The 19333-nt window shown below is 41.6% G+C and overlaps 1 protein-coding gene across 4 annotated transcripts; it reads right to left on the minus strand.

Annotated features, from left to right (window-relative positions):
* Positions 1-162: 162 nt before the first annotated feature.
* Positions 163-19267, minus strand: impact (impact RWD domain protein). Of its 4 annotated transcripts, none has more exons than XM_023953971.1 (11): positions 19074-19267; positions 15350-15478; positions 15215-15267; positions 15027-15089; positions 14799-14884; positions 10612-10743; positions 10449-10543; positions 9718-9791; positions 8321-8411; positions 4251-4385; positions 163-342 (listed from the first exon to the last, which is right to left on the minus strand). In XM_023953971.1, the coding sequence occupies exons 1-11, from the start codon at positions 19119-19121 to the stop codon at positions 283-285; spliced, it is 966 nt and encodes a 321-aa protein (XP_023809739.1). In that variant the 5' UTR covers positions 19122-19267; the 3' UTR covers positions 163-282. The 4 variants fall into 4 exon arrangements, with proteins under 4 accessions (XP_023809739.1, XP_023809737.1, XP_023809738.1 ...); XM_023953969.1 differs by having other exon boundaries at positions 18921-19267; XM_023953970.1 differs by lacking the exon at positions 8321-8411 and having other exon boundaries at positions 18921-19267.
* Between the last annotated feature and the right edge of the window lie 66 nt (positions 19268-19333).

Here is a 19333-nt window from a genome sequence, read left to right on the forward strand (position 1 = left end):
TGATGGATCTGTTGTGTGAATTCTGCTCTCTTGTATATTCAGCTGAAAGATTAACGAGCAGTTGCTGGCACGAATCCAATCTTCAGCTCCACAGTGTTGCTGTTTTCTCAAATTCTGCTTCAATAATTCTCATCCAAGTCTGACGGATAAAAAAACACAAAGTTTGTTGATGCCAGAGTCTGTTTTAATGAAGGCTTTAGCTCTGTAAACATGCAATGCTTCCGTCCATCTGTTTAAGGTAAATCCAAATGAGACCAAAGTCCTTCTGAATCTGATCCCGTTTCATTTAGTCTTTCTGCTTTTTGCTCTTTTGGTCTTTGCTCCTGATTTGGCAGCCTCATTCTGTGAAACAAGAGGAGAGGGTTAGAGAACGAGCCGCCTAATGTTTATTTTGTCCTCCCACTTCGTTTAATGGCGGCGTTTTCTGAGCAAAATATTTCACGGCTCCTTTATAGTTCGTGACAGACTCTTATGCTTAAACTCCTGCTGTGTGTGCAAATGTGCAAATTACAATGTAGTGATTGACATGCACCACACTGTTCTAAAGTATTCCAGTAATTTCATCAAACCAAACATTGCACTCCTAAGTACTCTTATAAAACATCTTCCTCTAATTATTATGCCGACAAACCGGGATGCCAACTCGTACGCGCAGCAGGGTGACCAAAGTTTACTAAAATGAGACAAATCTTCAGGATTTAGGCACTTCTTTCACAACCCATGACGTTTAAAAATCTTTTGGATTTTTAAAAAAAGAGTGTGCTCTTAATGGTGGTATTAATTGTAATTCCCTACATTTTGTAGAAGTGTTTAACTTAAAGAAAAAAAGGTATAAAACTCCTGTCGTTCGTTTTTAAAGACAAAAGTAAATGTCAAATACATTTGATGATTAAATTAGAATTTTTTGCATTGTGATCCAGTTCATGTTTCTGATGCAAAACAAAAAACCCATCTGTGAGTTACTCCCACTTTTAATCCAGGCCTGGTTTAATGGTGTCAAACTCCAAGATTTGAGAAAATCGTCAGATAATCGTCAGCTCATTTAATTGCACTGCTTTCTCCTGTGCTCTTAATCCCTCGGTGGTGAATAATGAATGTCCCTCCGTGTGGATTTCTGCCTTTGTTCTTTCTGTTTTTTACTGGGTGACCCTGCACACACAGCTACAGTCAGCCTTCTCTGCTCTCAGTGAGGATTCAAATCCTTTGAGAGGAAAACATATTCATAAAAAAATGAGTCTTTTCTTTCAATTCAAATCTTATCTGTCTGCTGGTTAGGCTTTAGAAAGAACGCGCTAGACAACTGCAGCTTTAAAGCTAATGAAATGCTTTAATTGAATTCTTGAATAGAAAGCAGGAGTACACTGCTCTTTTTATTGATTTATCAAAGAGTCGTGGCAGCCATCAGCTTTCCATGCAGATTCTGGTTCTGTATGGGTATAACTTCTCCAGGCAGCTTAATTGGATCTTTCACTTCCCATCACTGTTCAGATGCATGAGAGCGAGCCAGTGTTTCCGCACCAAAACCCTGGAGTCCAAATTCACTATTGTCTGTCTTTATAAAGTTCAGTCAAAGAAGTTTCAAACTCTCTCTGATATCAGATCTCGATGTTTTTCAAAGACCAAGTAGAGATAATATCAGGCGACACTTTCTAGTCTGTGTTGAATAATCGATCTTATATGAGCATTAATATTTAATGTTTTCATCAAACATGAAAACATTAAATATCAAAGCTCTCAGCTCCCTTAACGTGGTCCTCTTGGCTCAGTCTGGTTTAAGAATGGCCACGTTTTTTTGGATTAGTCAGCTCAGACCGTGAGGCCAGCGGGTCATGGATAATGTTGCAGGTCCCTCTAACCTCCACCTGGATTCATACACAGATTCCTCATAAATTGAAATCAGTCAGCGTTCACAAACACAATGACAGCAACATACATGTAAAGTTGATCATGTTTAGGGGATCTTTCACATTTGGTTTCCTCAGAAGGTCTGTTTGGTTTGCTTAACGGGAAATCTCACCAAATCTCTGGGAAGACCAAAGGAGTGAACCTTTGTTTTGGGTTGTAGAGAGGAGGGGCTGCACCTTGACTGAGTCCGGGAACTGACATGGGTAAAATAATTGAAATAATTAACTAGTGCGAACGAAATAATTATTCACGTGATTAGCCATTCATAAACACGGATGTTAGTGATCCTTGGATTTACAGCAGATTCACATTTCTGTCTGTGTGTGTCTCATTACATTGCATTAAGGACATGGAGGATGTTTAGAAATCAAATTTATTTATTTTAAAAAGCACAAAAGCCTCGGTAATCTCGTCCCTATGTCTGCGTTCATTCACAGTCTGTCCCGGTACGCACGCCATTCTGCTGCAAAAGCCACTTTCCGCCGCTACTTCCATGTCTCTGTGATCCACATTCGTTCAAGAGAGGAAAAATAAAAACAAGAATGATCTATTTATTATTGTCTCCATGAAAATAAAAAAAATATCATAATATTTAGGATGCCCAAGCTTGCTGCTTCCCCATACTGCAGCGATTCCGCGGACATGGGTCGCTCGAGCTTTGCATCACACATATCCCATAATGCATCTCGACCAATCAATATGTCCCTGTAACTGTGGTGCCTTCAAAGACAACAGAATAAATGTTAAATATTCCGTGGGAACGAAATATTATTTTGTGGGAACGCCATATTTATTTATGCTCCCCATGTCAGATCCCGGGCTCCGTACATCTAAACAGGAGTGCAGGTCTTTTTTAGCGGCTACCTTAAGGGACATCATATAAATGGAATCTATCATTGTTGTGCGTGTGGTAAGTGTATCATGAAGTATTTGTAAGGATAATGGAAGTTACACAAACATATGACGTACGGGTGATGGTGCCGTACGGGTCCCTTTACGCAGCACGCTAGTTGTTAATGAGGCTAATTATTAACGACTGGCTCCTTACTGACTGCAATGCTGCATGCACGGGGTGTGCACGTGATACATAAGGGCCTGTAGGATGTCCACAGAAACTATACTCGGTCTAATTTCCTCATTTGTAACAGTCAGGAGCAAATAGGGGACGTGCAAGAGGACACGCCTCTTTCACGTGAACAGCACTGACGGGTTCTTTGTGCAGGGTTAGAGGGGCCTAGAAAAACTGAAAAAATCCGTACGACACACCTGCCTCTCACCCACTTCCCCCAACTTACCCTTACGTGTTGTATAAGTGTTCACTACGACCTGTCGTCCACATCGTGCCCGTGGAAAAAATGTGGATGAACATTTTCGCCCAACAGGCTCACAGGACACCTGTGTGTCCTGCACAGATTTGCCCATTTTTTGCCCACACATTGAGGGCAGTCGGCACAAAGGCGTTTACTGAAGAGTGACTCGAGAGCTCCGCATTTTTGACATTAAAAACTTTCCACAATGAGAATTTTGGAAGCACGAAATAAAGACTAATGAGGTAATGGTGCCTCAGTATTTACTTAGACTGGGGGGACTGGCTCCACCTTCAGCTGAATTACACCTCTGACCCCTTTGCACCACTTAGGACAGGGCTGCTCATTCCTGGTCCTGGAATCCTCCACCCTGCCGGTTTTCCAGATCTCCAAGTCCTGCTAGCTGCTGATTAGCTCAATCAGATGTCTCCACATTCTGATTGAATGGACACACCTGGTTCAGGTAATCAGCAGCAAGCAGTGCAGGGAGAGCTGGAAAACAGGCAGGCTGGTAGATCTCCAGGACCAGCAGCCCTGACTTAGGATCTTTCTTTTAAAGGACATTTGATTTTTGCACCTCATAGAACAATCCATGAGCTTGAAACAAGGTCTTGTGCAGAGGTGTTGAGTTCTCCCTCCAAAGTCAGCAGGCGTGACAAAGTCGTCAATCTGTGTTTGACATCTGAGGCTGAAGTCTCAGATGTCAAATCTCAGAAGTCTGAACGCTTCTTCAAAAAAAAAGTTGGTCATTTTTCCAAGGAATATTTTTTTAAGATGTTGTTAAGATAAATAGAGCTAAGGTGTAGTGTCTGAAACATCAAGTGATTTAGCATTCTGTAGTAAAATATTCACAGACTCTCATATTCACATTGTACGCTTTGTCATAAAACTATGTTTGAGAGCTACTTTACTGTAAAACTACTGTAAAAGCAACTGAAGCAGGATCCCGGGTCAATCCATGAGACATGCAGGATAGCGGGAGGCGTCCTGCAGCCAAAGAGGCGGAGCAAAATGCAGAAGGTCCAGAGAGGGTCTCACCACTGAAGCAATGTAGCCCTCCTCCACCAGGATGTTTCTAGCGCAGTTGTTGATGTGCTTGAAGCGGTCAGGGCCCAGCAAAATGCCTCCATACCAGCGGGACACAACAACCATGACATTGCGTACGTCCAGAATCTGAGAGACATGACAAATAAGTGTGAAGTTGTGAGTTGAGCCACAGACAAACGTGATAAAGTGGGATTTCACCTTTCCCTGATGGCTGAGTGTTTGACAGCAGCAGTGTGAGAGCGGCAGAAGTGTCCCAAAGTTTCGCCGTCTTAAGCTGCTGATGTAAGGCTGACAATCTGATAATCAAATGTGGAGGAGGGTGCGTGTTCTCTTGAGTCACGGATGCCATGATTGTGTTGCATCTGCATGAGCAGCAAAGCTCAGAAAGGCTTTCATGACCTGCTAGCACATCCCACATCCCTGATCAGCGTCTTGACTCTCTGAGGCAGCAGTGCTCATGAGCAGCTGTTTGGCAGAGCACTTCGTTCTGCTGGAGGAGGCCTCCGCCAGCCTAAAACACCTTCTAACAACATTACAAACAGCAGAGGAGCCTTTTGACAAAGTCTGAGATGTTTTTTCCAGATAAGAAAGATATAATAAGGTTATGCACTGAAAGAGAGAGGTGCAGAGGAAGAGAGCTCAGAGCAGAATAAACAGCATTTATCTTCCAACCATCACAGACTGGATGGGAACAGAGACTCAAAGCAAAGAAACTAGGTTGAGGCGAGAGCTCTTCATGTAAATGCCTCAGGACACTGATTGTCACAAGAAGAGGACTAATCAGAAATGAGCAGAAATAACCTGTTTTATTATTCTAAGGATAGCTCATCACTCTGTACACTCAGTTCCTGCTTTACTATCTGCACTACATTCTACTTTGAGAAAAAAGTTCAAATCCAATGTCAACTCTTCATTTCTATTCTACTTTTCTATTTTTACATTGTTACATGGTACATAACCAGTGGCTCTACCAAAGGCTTCAGCAGAGCATCAGAACGCTGGACAGAAAAGCTTCAGAAAAGAAAAGGACTTTTTGAGATTTAGGATTGTTTGGTCGATTTTCCTCAAAACAAAATACGTGAGGATGAAAAACTCGAGAGTAGAATAATCTAAAGCGATATCTCAAGAAATATCCCCAAAAAGGTCAAACTTTAGGGTGAGTGAGCCTTTCCAAAGGAAAATGACCCCCCCAGTATACCTCTGAATCAGTCGCAGAGTCTTAGGAACAACAAAGTGAGGATATAACAGAGCCTTGACCTCAATCTCACAGAGAATTTGTAGGCTGCATTAAAAAAGGTGTGTCGGCATGAAAGCCTGTCATTTTGGGCTGAGCGCCTCGACTTCAGATCTTCACCTGTATCTTCAAATCGTTTGTTTTTCTGCAGGAAAGTTTCATCCTGATGAGGATGGCTGCGGCTCACTGGGTGGAGCAGCTTCTTCATGAAAAGTTCAAACCCGCCCCTCCGGTAAGTCATTGTGTTGAAGCTAAATAAAGTCTTCTATTGGCTGCTTTGAATCAGCTAAGTACTGTTGTTTTTTTAACTTGTCCTGATCAAACAGATCAGAGCTGGAGGCCTCTTGTGTTGGACAGATATTACTGTTAGAAACGGGGGTCATGAATCGTCTGACTCATGAGGTGTATATTTGTATAAACCCCTTTTGTGATTGAGGCTAAACCTTATTTATGTTAATTTTGTTTATGTACTCTCTTTTTTGACCGGACGGAAAATAGAGGAGAGAAGAAGAGATGCTGGAGGTTTATCCTTATTGCTGTCAGGTGTAGATGTTTGTAAAAAGGGTGGGGCCTGTCCACACACACACTGAAATATGACAAACATACCTGTTGGTTCCAAAAAAGCGTTCACACAAACTGACTGTATGAGACAACTGGACTGAGCGAGTGTGACATCACCCATTGAAAACACATTACGCTCCAGTGAAATGAAGCCAATTCAGTCACCTTTTTCCTGCAATACGGGCCACGTTGAAGCTAGACGACAGTGATTAGTCCAAGTCGGTCTGAGTCACGTTTCTATGGCAACTGCTGTCACCAATCAGGAGTAACCTTCTTGAAAGTCCACTGAAAGCGGCTCTGGAGAATCTGTCAAACATTTGAGGTTTACTGAGGCATCTGATTGGTCAGTTTATAACTTGCAATTTAGAAAAAAATATCATGACAAAAATGAGGATTAACTAGAAGATGTTAAAAAAGGTCAAATCAAGAATGTTTATTCTGGCCAACAGAAGGACGGAGTAACAGCTGTTTATGTCTCTATACAAGTCTATGGGATTTTGGCTTCTTGGAGCCAGCAGGTACTTCCTGTTTGGAACGCCAGAGGGGAGGGGTCACTCCGTCCAGTTCTCTGTATACAGTCAATAAGTACACAATACAAATACAGCTCACACGCACATACTGAACTTATGACACCTGTGCTCAGGCGAGTGTCTGTTTTCTACTGTGGTGGATGATGGTGTTGTTAGCCTCACACCAACACCCCCGCCGAAGGGGAGGCAGCAGTGGCAGCCAGCCCCCCCCCCCCCCCCCCCCAGACACCTGCACAGGATGTCTGGAGCATTAAATGCTCTTTAAGGTTTGGTAGATTTGATATGGACGACTTTTCTGAAAAAACCTTTTTAGTTAGTCAGTTAAGCCTTTATCTGCCCAGAAAGGTAAATGGAGAACAATTTCTCATTTCCAACGAGGACCGGAGTTTGAGGCCACAAAAACCTCCCTGCAGATCTAAACATTTAGGGCGTTACTCCTGAGCGGAACCTGACTGCTTCAGCTGTGAGGGAGCCATTCATCTACATTCAGCGCAGCAGATCTCAGGCAAAATTCCAACGGATCATTTCACAGTGATTTCTGTCCCACCAGCGCATACGGCTGCTGCCTCCTTCTGAATGAATATGAACTTTAACACAAGACACAGATCTCATTTGGAGAAGCTCTGACACCGTGCAGCACCGCCGCTCGATGAGGATGACAGAAGCGCTCCGAATCACTGCAGAGCTGCTGAAACCAAAACCCTTCTCTGTCGCCACCAACCTCACGCTGGCCTCCATTCAATAGGGAAACAAAGGGTGTGAGGACAATTGCACAATTTCGTGTGATGTGGGCGTGTGTGTGTGTGTGAATCACAGAGCCATCTGACGGCAACAGCCCAGTGACAAGTGCCTGTGTAAAATCTGAAATTAAAGAATTAAGAACAAAGCAAAAGCTGTTCAGCCAAAGCTCTTTTCTAGACTTAGAACTTCTGAAATCAAACCAAAAAGCCTTCGCCATCAGGCGAAAATAAAGCGTTACACTTACTAACCCACCACTTTCATCTGAAAATGCTTCATTTTTTAAATAAATGATCCGCTTAAGGGTTTTGGACCCCCAGATCTAAACTCTTTCTTTGGGGGTGGGGGAAATAATGTCCACCCATGTCTGCAGATCTTTATGGATGCAGGGTGACACCTAGCACAGGCAGAACAGCAGATCTGGAGCTGGTAAATGTCAATCAGCAATCATTTATTTTAATATTCCACATCTGTGCCTATCCTGCTGAGCCGTGCTATAAAATCTACACTGTGAAATGCCTGATCTGCTTAAGTAATACAAACTCGAAAGACTAATAGACCATTGAGTGGCTCTTTTTCAATGCACCTCATCAATCTCCTGATTCAAAGTCTGCAAATTACTGTTGAAAAGAACGTCTATACATATTATGTCCTGTTTATAGACACATACATCATTTGACAGGATTTCAATCTTGGAGTACCATCAAAACCTTTTTCTATGAATCGGCTACAAACGTCTTTAGGTGAATACACTGCGAGTCTGTGGATGGCTCCTTACCAACAACAGTACGAGCTGCGACGCCAAATGAGTTTCTTGAAACAAACACAAAGTAGGCGTGCCGTAGTTCAAAGGAAGCTAGAGGCAGGGAAATCTTGTAGCTCCTCAGCACAGGCTTATGTCTTTTGCTCTGAACTACTTCCAGGATCATTGACATTTTCAGCCAAAACCACGGTTTAATGTGCAGCTGAGGAAGGATTTCATTGAATAAAATGATAACCTGCAGTAAATGGAGCAATCTCCCCCCCGCAGCCGTCTCGCCGTCGTCCTCACAGTCCTGCAGGAAGCTGTTCTTGTCCTCGCAGTAGATCCTAAAACAGACTTTCAGAGTGTCAGAGTGCCAAGACACATTCCAGCTGGAGAAGTTTGTTCGCCGTCTAAATGTTAACATCTCCTCCCTGGGAGTAATGATCACGCTGGCAGGGCCCCAAGATCGCCACTCTGACCTCATTAGAGCATTTTAAGCACATCCACACGGGCATAAAGGAAAAAAAAGAAAAGATGACCCTCACAGAGAATGCCCCAAAAGCCTTCACTTACCCTGATGTGTCTCATTATTGACCTTTAAAAGCATCACTAAGGAGACAGCACAACACAAACCCAAATTTCAGAGCGTTTTTCAGGCTTTACCCGTCAGGAAGTGGGCGTTACAAGCTTAGGTTTCAGTGTGTGATCCCTGCAGTATTCACTTAGCAAAATGCACAGAATCTGTATGTAAACAGTCTAAATCCACACAAAGTACAACTGTCAGCAGAAGCTGCACGCTGTCAATCAAATGGACAACTCTGTCATGCAGAGTTTCTGAGCAGTTTATGGACATTTAACAAGCTTCATTTTAGTTGATATAACTTTTATTTAAATCATTTATTTCTCACAGTTAGATGAGATCTAACATTTGCTTTAAACAATGAACTCAGGAAAACACAGCCTCCCGTAATGTGTGATGGGTAGACTTTGTACAAACTCAGGTGTTTTACGGTTCAATCGTGTTCACATGGGTTCTTTTATTGGTACTTTTATTGTTGTTTACGATGATCACGTTCTCATGAGGCTTCTGCAGAGCACAGTGAGGGGGCATAATCAGATATGCACAAATCCATAAAGCAAGAAAACACATGGAGAGGTCAAACTAGAAAAATGAAAACACCAAATCCATGTAAATCCAAAGGAAACAAATGTTTAAACATAAAATTGTGGTTTGGAAATTCATGCTTTTTTAAAGTCTGTTTTTAATCGTCTTTTTTTTTTGCTTTTTAAATAAATGGATAACCTCTTCCTCCACAACCCCCCATGAACCCCCACCAGCGCTGCTATTCCTTACAGGAGCTTTCTGCTAATGAAATAAACATTTGCCTTTTTAATTGAATATTAGCCACAACATGTCACTGTGCATATTTAGAGATGTGGTTTTCTTATTGGCAGATGGATCGAACCATGGATGAACCTAAACAGTTTCAAACGTTACTTTGTTTTGCCTAACTGGACATTTTTTGAGACGCTTTTTTAAGCAAATTCCAGTCAGTGTGACTCGCCATACCCAGGGGCTTCATTTTATAAAATCAGCCCTGATTCCCTTAGACTTACGGTTTCACTCTAAATGTATGCCACATTACCAACCTGTATGCATAAATATTATGAGTGGCACTGGCAATCTTCTTATTCATATAAAGCTTCTCCAGGACCATTTTCACCTGAAATGGAAAAAAGGGGAGAAAGGCTGATTGAGTGCACCTCTTTGATTATCAATGGGAAAACAAAAGTGTTACAGTGGCTATCTTTTAGGATATCTTTTCAGGTGTCTGACGCTGCTGAGGAATGCACTAACGTGGTGCCCAGCAGTCTCTACACGTTCTTCAATGAAAAACACGTCACGCTTGTTTTGTCAGTGGTGTCTAGCTTGTTTATTCTGTGAAATGATATCCTGAAGTTGTCTTACTTAACATTAGAATGCTGTGGAGAATTAAACGAGGCACAAATTCTCCCTAAATGACGTTGTTTTAGGTGCTGAGAGCAACACTTTCAGACGGATCTGTTCTGTTCATTATCTCTGAAAGCAAACGCGTTTCTGTTCAAATACCAATTCAGAGCAGGTGGAAGCTTTTAGGAGGAGCCACACTGATATTATCTTTCAAGACGGAGCCACAGGATTTTTACATTTTGTCAAGCTGTCGCATAAATTACCAGATTTGTTTCTAACTGATAGGATGCTAATGGTGGAATTTTCTCTTGAATGTTTGGCTTTCATCCTAATGCCTTCAAATGGGGCCACAGTTCAGGTTGTTTTATTTAAAATTGCATTTGGTTAAGGCTTTAAAGAATGACAATGTGGTCAAATTATTGCACGTTACCTGTCTGGGTGAGACCACGAGGGCCAAATGAGGCTGGAAGGTGCTGCGTCTGTCTGTCACGGGGTTTCCATGTTTTATCAGAGGCAATTCTTCGTCTGCAAAAAAGAACTCCCACACGTGAGATTCAAGAGTTGATCCTGGTTTTTGTGTTGAAGAAGCTTACCGTGTCCCGGATCCATGAAGAGATGTGCATTTTCCGTGTTCAGTTTGAGAGCCATGAAATCTGAGAGGTACTCTTCATCATCATCATCATCTACTCCCTCCTCAGCTGATGTGCTGTCTTTTCCAGGATGTTCTTCAGCAAAAAAAAAAAATCTCATTTTATAAAATGTATGCAAAAAGCCATGAAGGAAGCCTAACTTCAAAACAGACTAACACACATTATGCTTCAGGCTGTCTGAATCAATACAGTGAGATCAAACACCAACTTCTTATGAAAGGAGCTGAAATGAGCTGTGAGAACAACGAGTCAGCACCTCGTCAAGCTAGCAGTGATGAACCTCACGAGTGCCAACAGAACAGAGGAAAACGTCCATGCTTCCCCTTCAGCCTTTATCCATGGAAAGCTGAGACTTGACACACTTTACAAAAATAACTTTTCAGCAAATATTGAAACAAAAAATGAATAATTGTGATGTGGAATTTGCATCTACAGATAAAGGATGGCATGGTCCTTGGGAGCTGCAACCCCTCCTGTTTTCCAGAATTAGCTAAAAGGTCTAAGGTTGTCAAAAGCAATCTGTAGTAAAACTGATTTAAAGACAGTACCAGACTGTCAGAATCAGAACTCTGTCTCCCCCTCTGGTCCCCACTGGGAACCATCTCCAGAGTTCTAACCACACTTCCTGGATGCTGCACACCTGACTCTCATTCACCTAATCAACTGTGGCATGCCTGGGCACTGCACTGGGCTGGGCTAAATGCAAAGTATTATTTGTGCCCCACTGCCTTCCTTACTGAGCATTATATCTGGCCCTGATCTTCTGTCTCCTGACCCAGACTCTGTTTGCCTGCCGCCTGCCCAGACCCTCGCCTGGATTTTGACCAACCTGTCTCTCCTCTGATGCTCTCATGCTTGTTATTAACTCCTGCCTGCCTGAACCTGATTTAGCTTTGTGGACTCTTAGATGAGCTCTTTTATTTTTGGGCGGTTCATTTGTAGTTCTTCCGTAATTTTAACGTGGTTCATTTGTGACCCATTTGTAAATTTTTCATGTACAGACCACAATTTTTCTCACTTTTTCCACATATATTCACGTATGAACAATTTTTGTCCATACATCATCCACAAATTGTATGTAGTGGCTGTTTAATGAACTATACTGATTCCTGACAGTGCGTCGGGGGCAGCTGGAAAAGGACAGTTAATCAATGGAACCAGCATTTGACAGATTTCAGTTATATCCATTTTTTAAATTCATGCCATTCAAAAATGCAATTCTCTGCAAAAACGTATTTAAGATGGCTGAGGGGTTCTCTCTAATCTAAACCAAATGGGCTGACATGGTAGGTAATCGGTAGGTAGGTAATTCTAGTTTCCAAATTCTACTATATCTGTAAAATACCCATGAAACCTGGCTGAGTGTGATCTAAAAAACAGCATGAAAAAAGAAGGTGGATTACTTTTTTATATCAGCAGGAGGGTAATTCCTATTGGATATGTTAGGACAGGGCTGAAGGATGGGCTGCACGGTGGCACAGTGGTTAGCGCTCTTGCCTCACAGGTTCTGAAACAGAACCAAGGTCCCAACGGGGGACCTTTCTGTGTGGAGATTGCATGTTCTCCCCGTGAACACGTGAGTTTTCTCCGGGGACTTCGTCTTCCTCCCTCCCCCCAAAAACGGCTCTAAATTGCTCCTAGGTGTGAGTGTGCATGATTATGGCCGTGCGATAGACTGGCGACCTGTCCAGGATGTCCCCAGCCTTCACCCATGATTGGCTTGGATAGGCTCCAGCAGCCCAGTGAGCCCGGAAACTATTTTGAAGAATGAAAAAAAATTGCAGTTTTCATATTGGGGATGGGGCCATGAACCCCATGCTCTTCCAGAGTATGCATCTGTGTATAAACAAACTGGGCTGACTAAGACATTTCTGTGTGAATGTGATTTAAATTGTAAAAGGGTCCTTGTTGTAAACAAGACCAAAACAATTAATCTCTAATCTCCACCCACCGCACCTCTGATTTACGACACGAAGATTTTTGGATTATGAAATGTCCTCTACTTTCTTTACAAAGAATTTGTCATTAATATCTAAACTTTTTAGGATGTAGATGCAAGCATGACTTGGGATGTGGGGTTGGTGAAAGAAAACATAACCATAAAAAGCTTGCATCTTAAAAAGGGAACTGAAAGTAAATAATTGACACAAGAACTATTTCATATTCCTACAAAATCCTTAATAAGCCTCATTTGGTAAAAAAAAAAACTGCAATAGCATGCAGCAAAAACAGAAACAGGAAATGACAAAAGGAAAACTGAAGGTCTCTCTATCTGGCTGTGATAACAGCACTAGTTTATTCTTTGCAGCCACACAAACACCTAAAGACATGCTGCTAAGATTCATCCCAACCAAGAGCTGAACAAACATCTCGTCCTTTTGTTCAAAGTGGTCCCACTCGCTCAAACGTCATCCTCACATCCAGTCCATCTCCACTCCTTTTTTCATTTCCTGTCCTGTGAAAAGTGCCTTATCAGATTTCCTTCCTCTCTCCCACCATGTGCCTGTCACTCCAACGAGTGAAGCTGTCAGTCCCATAAGGGCCCTGACCAGTTATTCTTATTACCACATGAATCACAGAGAGACGACTTATGACACAACAATGAGGGAGGACGTTTACTTTACACTGCTCATTTCTCAAAGAACACCTCAAGAGGAGTAAAATATTAGATAAGTGGATCTGAATAGAGAAACTCAGCCACTTACTTTACATCAACCTGATTTATGACGCTACGCTGTAAAGAAGGTAACCTCAAGCCTTTTCTCCTTTTAAGGATTCTGCTGAAGTAACAGAGCATTATCTAGATATTGATCTTCATTCAGAGCTGTCACTCAAAGTCAGACAGATTTTCAAAGGCTTTTGTTCTCCTCTTATTACAGTTTCCAACCACGCCAGGTGGAAACGAAGAATTCATTTAGAATAAAAAATATTTGAGTGCACAGATGGTTTAATCCATTATCTCTCCCATAGTAAATGCTGTGACTAATCATAGCAGAGATGGATGGATGGATGGATGGATGGATGGATGGATGGAAGGATGGATGGATCAGTGGATGGATGGATAAATAGAGGATGAGTGGATGGATGGATGGATGGATGGATGGATGGATGGATGGATGGATGGAGGATGGATGGATGGATGAATGATGGATGGATCAGTGGATGGATGGATAAATAGAGGATGAGTGGATGGATGGATGGATGGATACTTGATGGGTGAATGGATGGAGGGATGAATGGATGGATGGAGGATGGATGGATGGATGAATGGATGGATGAATTGAGCCTATCGCAGTTAGTGTTCACCCTAACCCTAAATAGTTCTCTTACTACAAGCATTTACACCCACCGATCATTTAGAGTCACCATTTAACCTATGAAGCATGTATGAACATGCAAACTCTACACAGAAAGAAGCCAGCTGTTAAAGAGGCTGAAGTCCATCAAGGGCTATAAACGTTAAGCTACTGTGACGTCCATGGGGCAGCCGCGGTGCAGTGGTAGAACGGCCAACCTCTGATTTGTAATATCGCGGGTTTAGTTCCCGCCTTGCCCGCCCATGTGTCGAAGTGTCCTTGGACACTGAACCCCATATTGTTCTTAGTGGTTATAGTGTTCGGTTTGGAGCCGCCATCAGTGTTCGAATGTGTGGGTATAGGCCTGCACAATATATCGCAAATTTATTGTTATCGCAATATCAAGCTGTGCAATACGCATATCGCCAAAGTCTGTGAAAATTAGAATAAATGGTTCCCTTAAATGTGCTAAAACAATCTTATGGCAGCTTGAAGTGTTCAACAAATCAAATAAATCCATTTATGCATTTGACCAATCGGTTAGACTAATTTACATTATTGACCAATCAGATGGACTCCTTTACATCAGTGGTCCCCAACCACCGGGCCGCGGACTGGTACCGGGCCGCGGACTGGTACCGGGCCGCGGGAAATTTTGACACCGGGACGCACAGAAAGAAAAAAATAATTTCCATTTTATTGTATTTTTTTCGAAAGAAACGTATTATTTTGAAAAGTGACCGGATTCTCTCTATTACATCCGTAACGCTTAACGCACGTCAATCAAATATCACATCAAACATCACGTGATACACACCTTGCGTTGCACCTCACCTGCTCCTGAGCATTGGGACTTCTCCACAAGAAACTCTCTGACTCTTTCCACCCAAAGGTAGAGGATGCTCTCCCCAGGATGCTCCCTGTTAAAGGGTGGAAGCAGAAAAAAGGCCTGTTTTCTGGTGATATTGCACTCTGCAGCGTGAATAATGAATGCTTTTGTTGTGGCTAATATCTCTCCACAGCATCTCCTTGTGAAGTCAAAAACGATGAGGGAGGACTCACACATAGATGTCTTCCAGGCTGTTTGCCAATTTGACCCTCTCAGGGCCTCGCAACCATGCTGCACTACAAAAGCCATAAGCAAACACAAAGATATTGAGTGGGACGAACAGAGGGCTTCTGAGTGGGAAGCTGTTCTTTCAAATTAGCCGATCTCCCACATATTAAATCTGAAAGGCAAATAAACTTACTTGATCTGGTAGATGGGTGGAGCCGCACTTGGATAATCAGAAGGTAGAATAATCTGATCGGTGACAGGAAAAAAAGGATGGTGAACTGAATACACGACGAAAACGTGCGATGGGTATACAGAGTTGTGTCTGCACCTGTAAACACGCCGTCAGTTTTGGCTCCTCCAAATCACTGGATATTTTTATGCAAAATATTCTGGATGCTTCATCTATCACACACCATTCATCGCCGTAGATAGAAGACAAAGCCTCAACCTCTTCAATCTAAATAAGAAGAAACAGGAAACAAAGCCAAAACATGAATACTCATTTTCCACAGGCATTATTTATTGATCAAGGCCCGCACTGATTATAAACCTGAACCAGGGATTTACAAAAGGTTCATGAACGTCTCACATAAACTTCAATCCATGTATGCAGCTGTTTTTGATCAGCAAAAGAGCCTTACGGATCAAAACACTGTGAAGTTTAACCAAAACATTATTTTTTAAAAATGAGAAAGTAAAAAATATAAAGTAAAGAAAATGGAAATAGGAAGAACAGAAAGTCTGCTCAGTCTTCAGTGGTGAAAACAGTTTGATAGGACTTCACTTAAAAAAAAAAACATCACAGCAAACACAGAACATGTTCAAATATGAGCTGAAAAACAAACACTTGCTGTCTAGACATGAAGACCAAGGTTTGGACCGGACCCGGTGCTGTTTGAGATGCTTCCGTGCAGCTCTAACTGGATGGGGTAAGCTGCCCCCACAAGTTCTCCAAAATAACTGTTTCTTTGAGGAAATGAGGAACAACCGGAACCCCAAAACATGTGTAACAAGACAGAAATGTCTTCATGCAGACAGGTGCCACTCAGGTTTCTGTCATTTCACAAACAACAGCAATGTGTATATGAATCAGTCTTTCCAAGAAAAATGAGGTTTTTATGACCACGGTCAACATCTATAAGGAAAGAAAAACAGCTGGTCATATTATAATGCACAGGGATGCTATCTCTTTAATAAATGGATAACATAATGTTGACAAACTGGCTCACATCTAGCCCCATTTCCTTCTTGGTTTAGTCAGTCTTAATCAATCGTCTGCTTTTGACAGGAGGTGCTACACAAAGAAGTGTCCACATTTCTACAAGTTAAGGTTTAATATTTTGAAATCCATAAAACTGATGAATAAAAATGTGAATTGGACCAACTCTGATGAAAATGGTGTTTTAAATGTGTTCTTGTAGATTTTTCTCATGGTGGAGGACACATTAGAAGAAACTCTGAAAAAAATGGTGTTTGAAGAAAAGCTTATTTGTGATGTAGAAAATAAGCTGGGCGCGTCTCGCGCTCACCCCTCAGCCCACTCATGCTCTGGTGTGCATGAGGAGCAGAGAGATGACGGAGAATCAGCAGAGAAATACAGTTTAGATGTTAGCATCTGGCTCCAAACATTGCTCATTATTTTGGTTGCACCGCTAATGTTAGGTTGGGATTGTAAGGGGCTGTTAGCTAGCAGAAGAGCATGTAAACTGAGAGCTCTCAGCAATGGGGAGAGGAAAGGTGGGTGGGGTTACTCTATAGTCCCGCCCACAACTCAGAGGTGAATTTCTGCTGAACTCCTGGCACTCTGCAGATACTATGTCCTAGAAAATAACTTTTTAGGCTAAAAATTGAATAATCTTAATTAAAAGACCACTGGCAACACTTTTACAGTCAAGAGAAGATTAAGTCCATACGCCACGGCTCCACTTTAGGCCGTCTCCTGAAAGAATCCAAATCTTCATGGCCGTTTAGAATGGTAATTACAACAAAATAAAAGCATTTTTGGCTTTAGAACAGTCTGAATTGATGGGTGCTCTCCTTCATAGGGCATCCCACAGGGTTTTCTTGTCAGACTTCTGCTCTTTTCTCTGGTTTTCTTGCTCTTGGGTTCATGATCAGTTTTCAATTTATGCAGCTCACAGGATGTGCAACTGAAATAAAATACACATTTGATAAGTTCTCTAACAAAGTGTCTTGAAGAAACTCGGGATGATGTCAGAAAAACTGAAAATCGTGGCAGAAAGATGCCAAACGTGCCCTCTACTTCATTTATAGCCAATTTTTAAAGGTTTCAAAAGCAGTGTTGGGACTAACGGTATTTAAGTAGAACTGCGTTACTAACGGCATTACAAGTTAAGCAACTGAATAATCTAACCAATTGCTTTCATCCCCGCTACAACGCCGTTCTAATTACTTAGTATAAACCGTGGCGCAGTTCTTCACAATTTGATGATGTGGTGTAACCCTTGTGCTATCTTAGGCACTTTAACATTGGGAGTTGGGTCATCTAGACCCACTAGACAGAGCTCTGAACCTTTTTTCTTCAATGATTATGTCTGAATTCCCACCCTACCCTCTAACTACTAAAAACTATCTAGTGCCCTGGATTTTAAAAGCAATTCGGATACCACGCTCACTGCTTTTTTTTTTTTTAAACAGCAAATATGACATCACTGATTTCAAAAAGTGAAAATCCTATTGTTTTACAATGACTAATTATGAATCTGCTGTGTTCTTATGATGAAAACATTGATGGTTTATTTTAAAAAATAATTTATATTAATTTTTTGGCAAATATTATTCAAACGCAATGCATTGTGTTCTCTATTCACCAATCTAGTGAGCCTCAATGCACCAGTGGGACTTCTGGGAAACTCCTAGGACACTGGATTTTAGAATTGTAGATTTGGACAGTGCTACAAAATGGCGACAAAGCAGCACTGTTAAAACAAGACAAACTGTATTTTACAGTCCAGTAATTCACACAGACCTCAACAAATCTATAACAATGTTGTGTTGTGGAAATCCTGCTGAATACAGCGAATCAGTCATTGAGAGCTGGACTTTCCCCTTCCTGCTGTAACACGTTCATAAAGTAAATTTATGACAAGAGTACAACATCAAATATGCAGCTAAAAACGTCATTTCATAGGATACTTGAAATGTTTGTTGATACTAGAAACTTTTACTTTTATTTCTATACAAAGTTTTTTTTCCTTATCATGTAAAGTTAATATTCTTATATGTGTATTTTTCTTGTTGCAGTTTTGATCATTCTGAATGACAATGTTAGAGTTCAGGTGAAGGAATATATCAAAATGACTGACGTGAAGAGAGATTTTAAGTTACAAATTATTTTTGTTGATGGTTTTGCATTTTTGTTTTCTCCCTTTTTAACTGGAATTGCTACTATTTTGTTTATTTAAACACAAATTAGGATTACTCAAATAAGTTGACACTTAAAACCTTCATGATGAGTTTATTAATATTATCATTTATGCATGGCTTGTTGCAGTGTTGTTGTGTGATATTTCTAATAAATACATATTTAGATTTATACACTTCAATCCCCTCTCTCTACTGTAATTAGTTGGCAGAACTATACCAGAATACTAGAAGTGTCACTTTCATTGACTTTTTATGTCAAAATGTCAAATTATGTCAAATGTGTTGCCGTGATTTAACTGGCAAAGTAATTGGAGTAGTTATTTGCAGAGTAACTGACTAATTACTTTTAAGATACAGTAACTGAGTTACTAATTGAATTACTTTTGGTCAATGTAACTAGTAACTCTAACTGATTACTTTTTTTAAGTAAGATTCCCAACACTGTTCAAAGTAAGCTGAATAAATTGACAACATCGTCAGCCCCTGAGTGCAAACCAGTGAGTGTCAAACACCTCCATGTTTGTTGTCTGTGTCTGCCCTGCAGCTCTTCCTGCATGGATGAGGAGCGCAGACCTGCAGCGTCTGCCGCCTGCACTGCAGCGCCGCGTGCCGCAGCTGCTGCCATCATGATCTGCCCCTCGTGTGCTGAAAGCCTTTGGTCTTACTTGAGCCTGTAGGTCTGCTTCATTCTCCTCTTTAATGAGGCCCGCCATCTATCATCGTGTAACTGTCAGATCTCCACGCCTGCAGCTGATCATGTGATGGTCATTACAGTGTTAGGCACTTTCATCAACCACATCCCGACGTGGATCCGACTTGCTGCACTACCTTGAACCCGGGAACCGGAAGTTGCAACAAAGTCTTCCGGGTTTTTCTTTCTAGCATTAGCAGACCGACGTAGAAATCCGATCAAAGACACACACAA

Source organism: Oryzias latipes, chromosome 4, assembly GCF_002234675.1.
Source record: "Oryzias latipes chromosome 4, ASM223467v1".
In the NCBI taxonomy this organism is placed as follows: Eukaryota; Metazoa; Chordata; class Actinopteri; order Beloniformes; family Adrianichthyidae; genus Oryzias; species Oryzias latipes.

Bases quoted from the DNA above. Each gene is read 5' to 3' on its own strand.
- impact (XM_023953969.1), bottom strand. From the start codon at position 19,121: ATGGCGGGCCTCATTAAAGAGGAGAATGAAGCAGACCTACAGGCTCAA. The intron at 15,090-15,214 runs GTAAGTTTATTT...TGGCTTTTGTAG, and splicing joins CCACCCATCTACCAGATCAA to TGCAGCATGGTTGCGAGGCC. The intron at 343-4,250 runs GTGAGACCCTCT...CTTGTTTCACAG, and splicing joins AGGGCTACATTGCTTCAGTG to AATGAGGCTGCCAAATCAGG.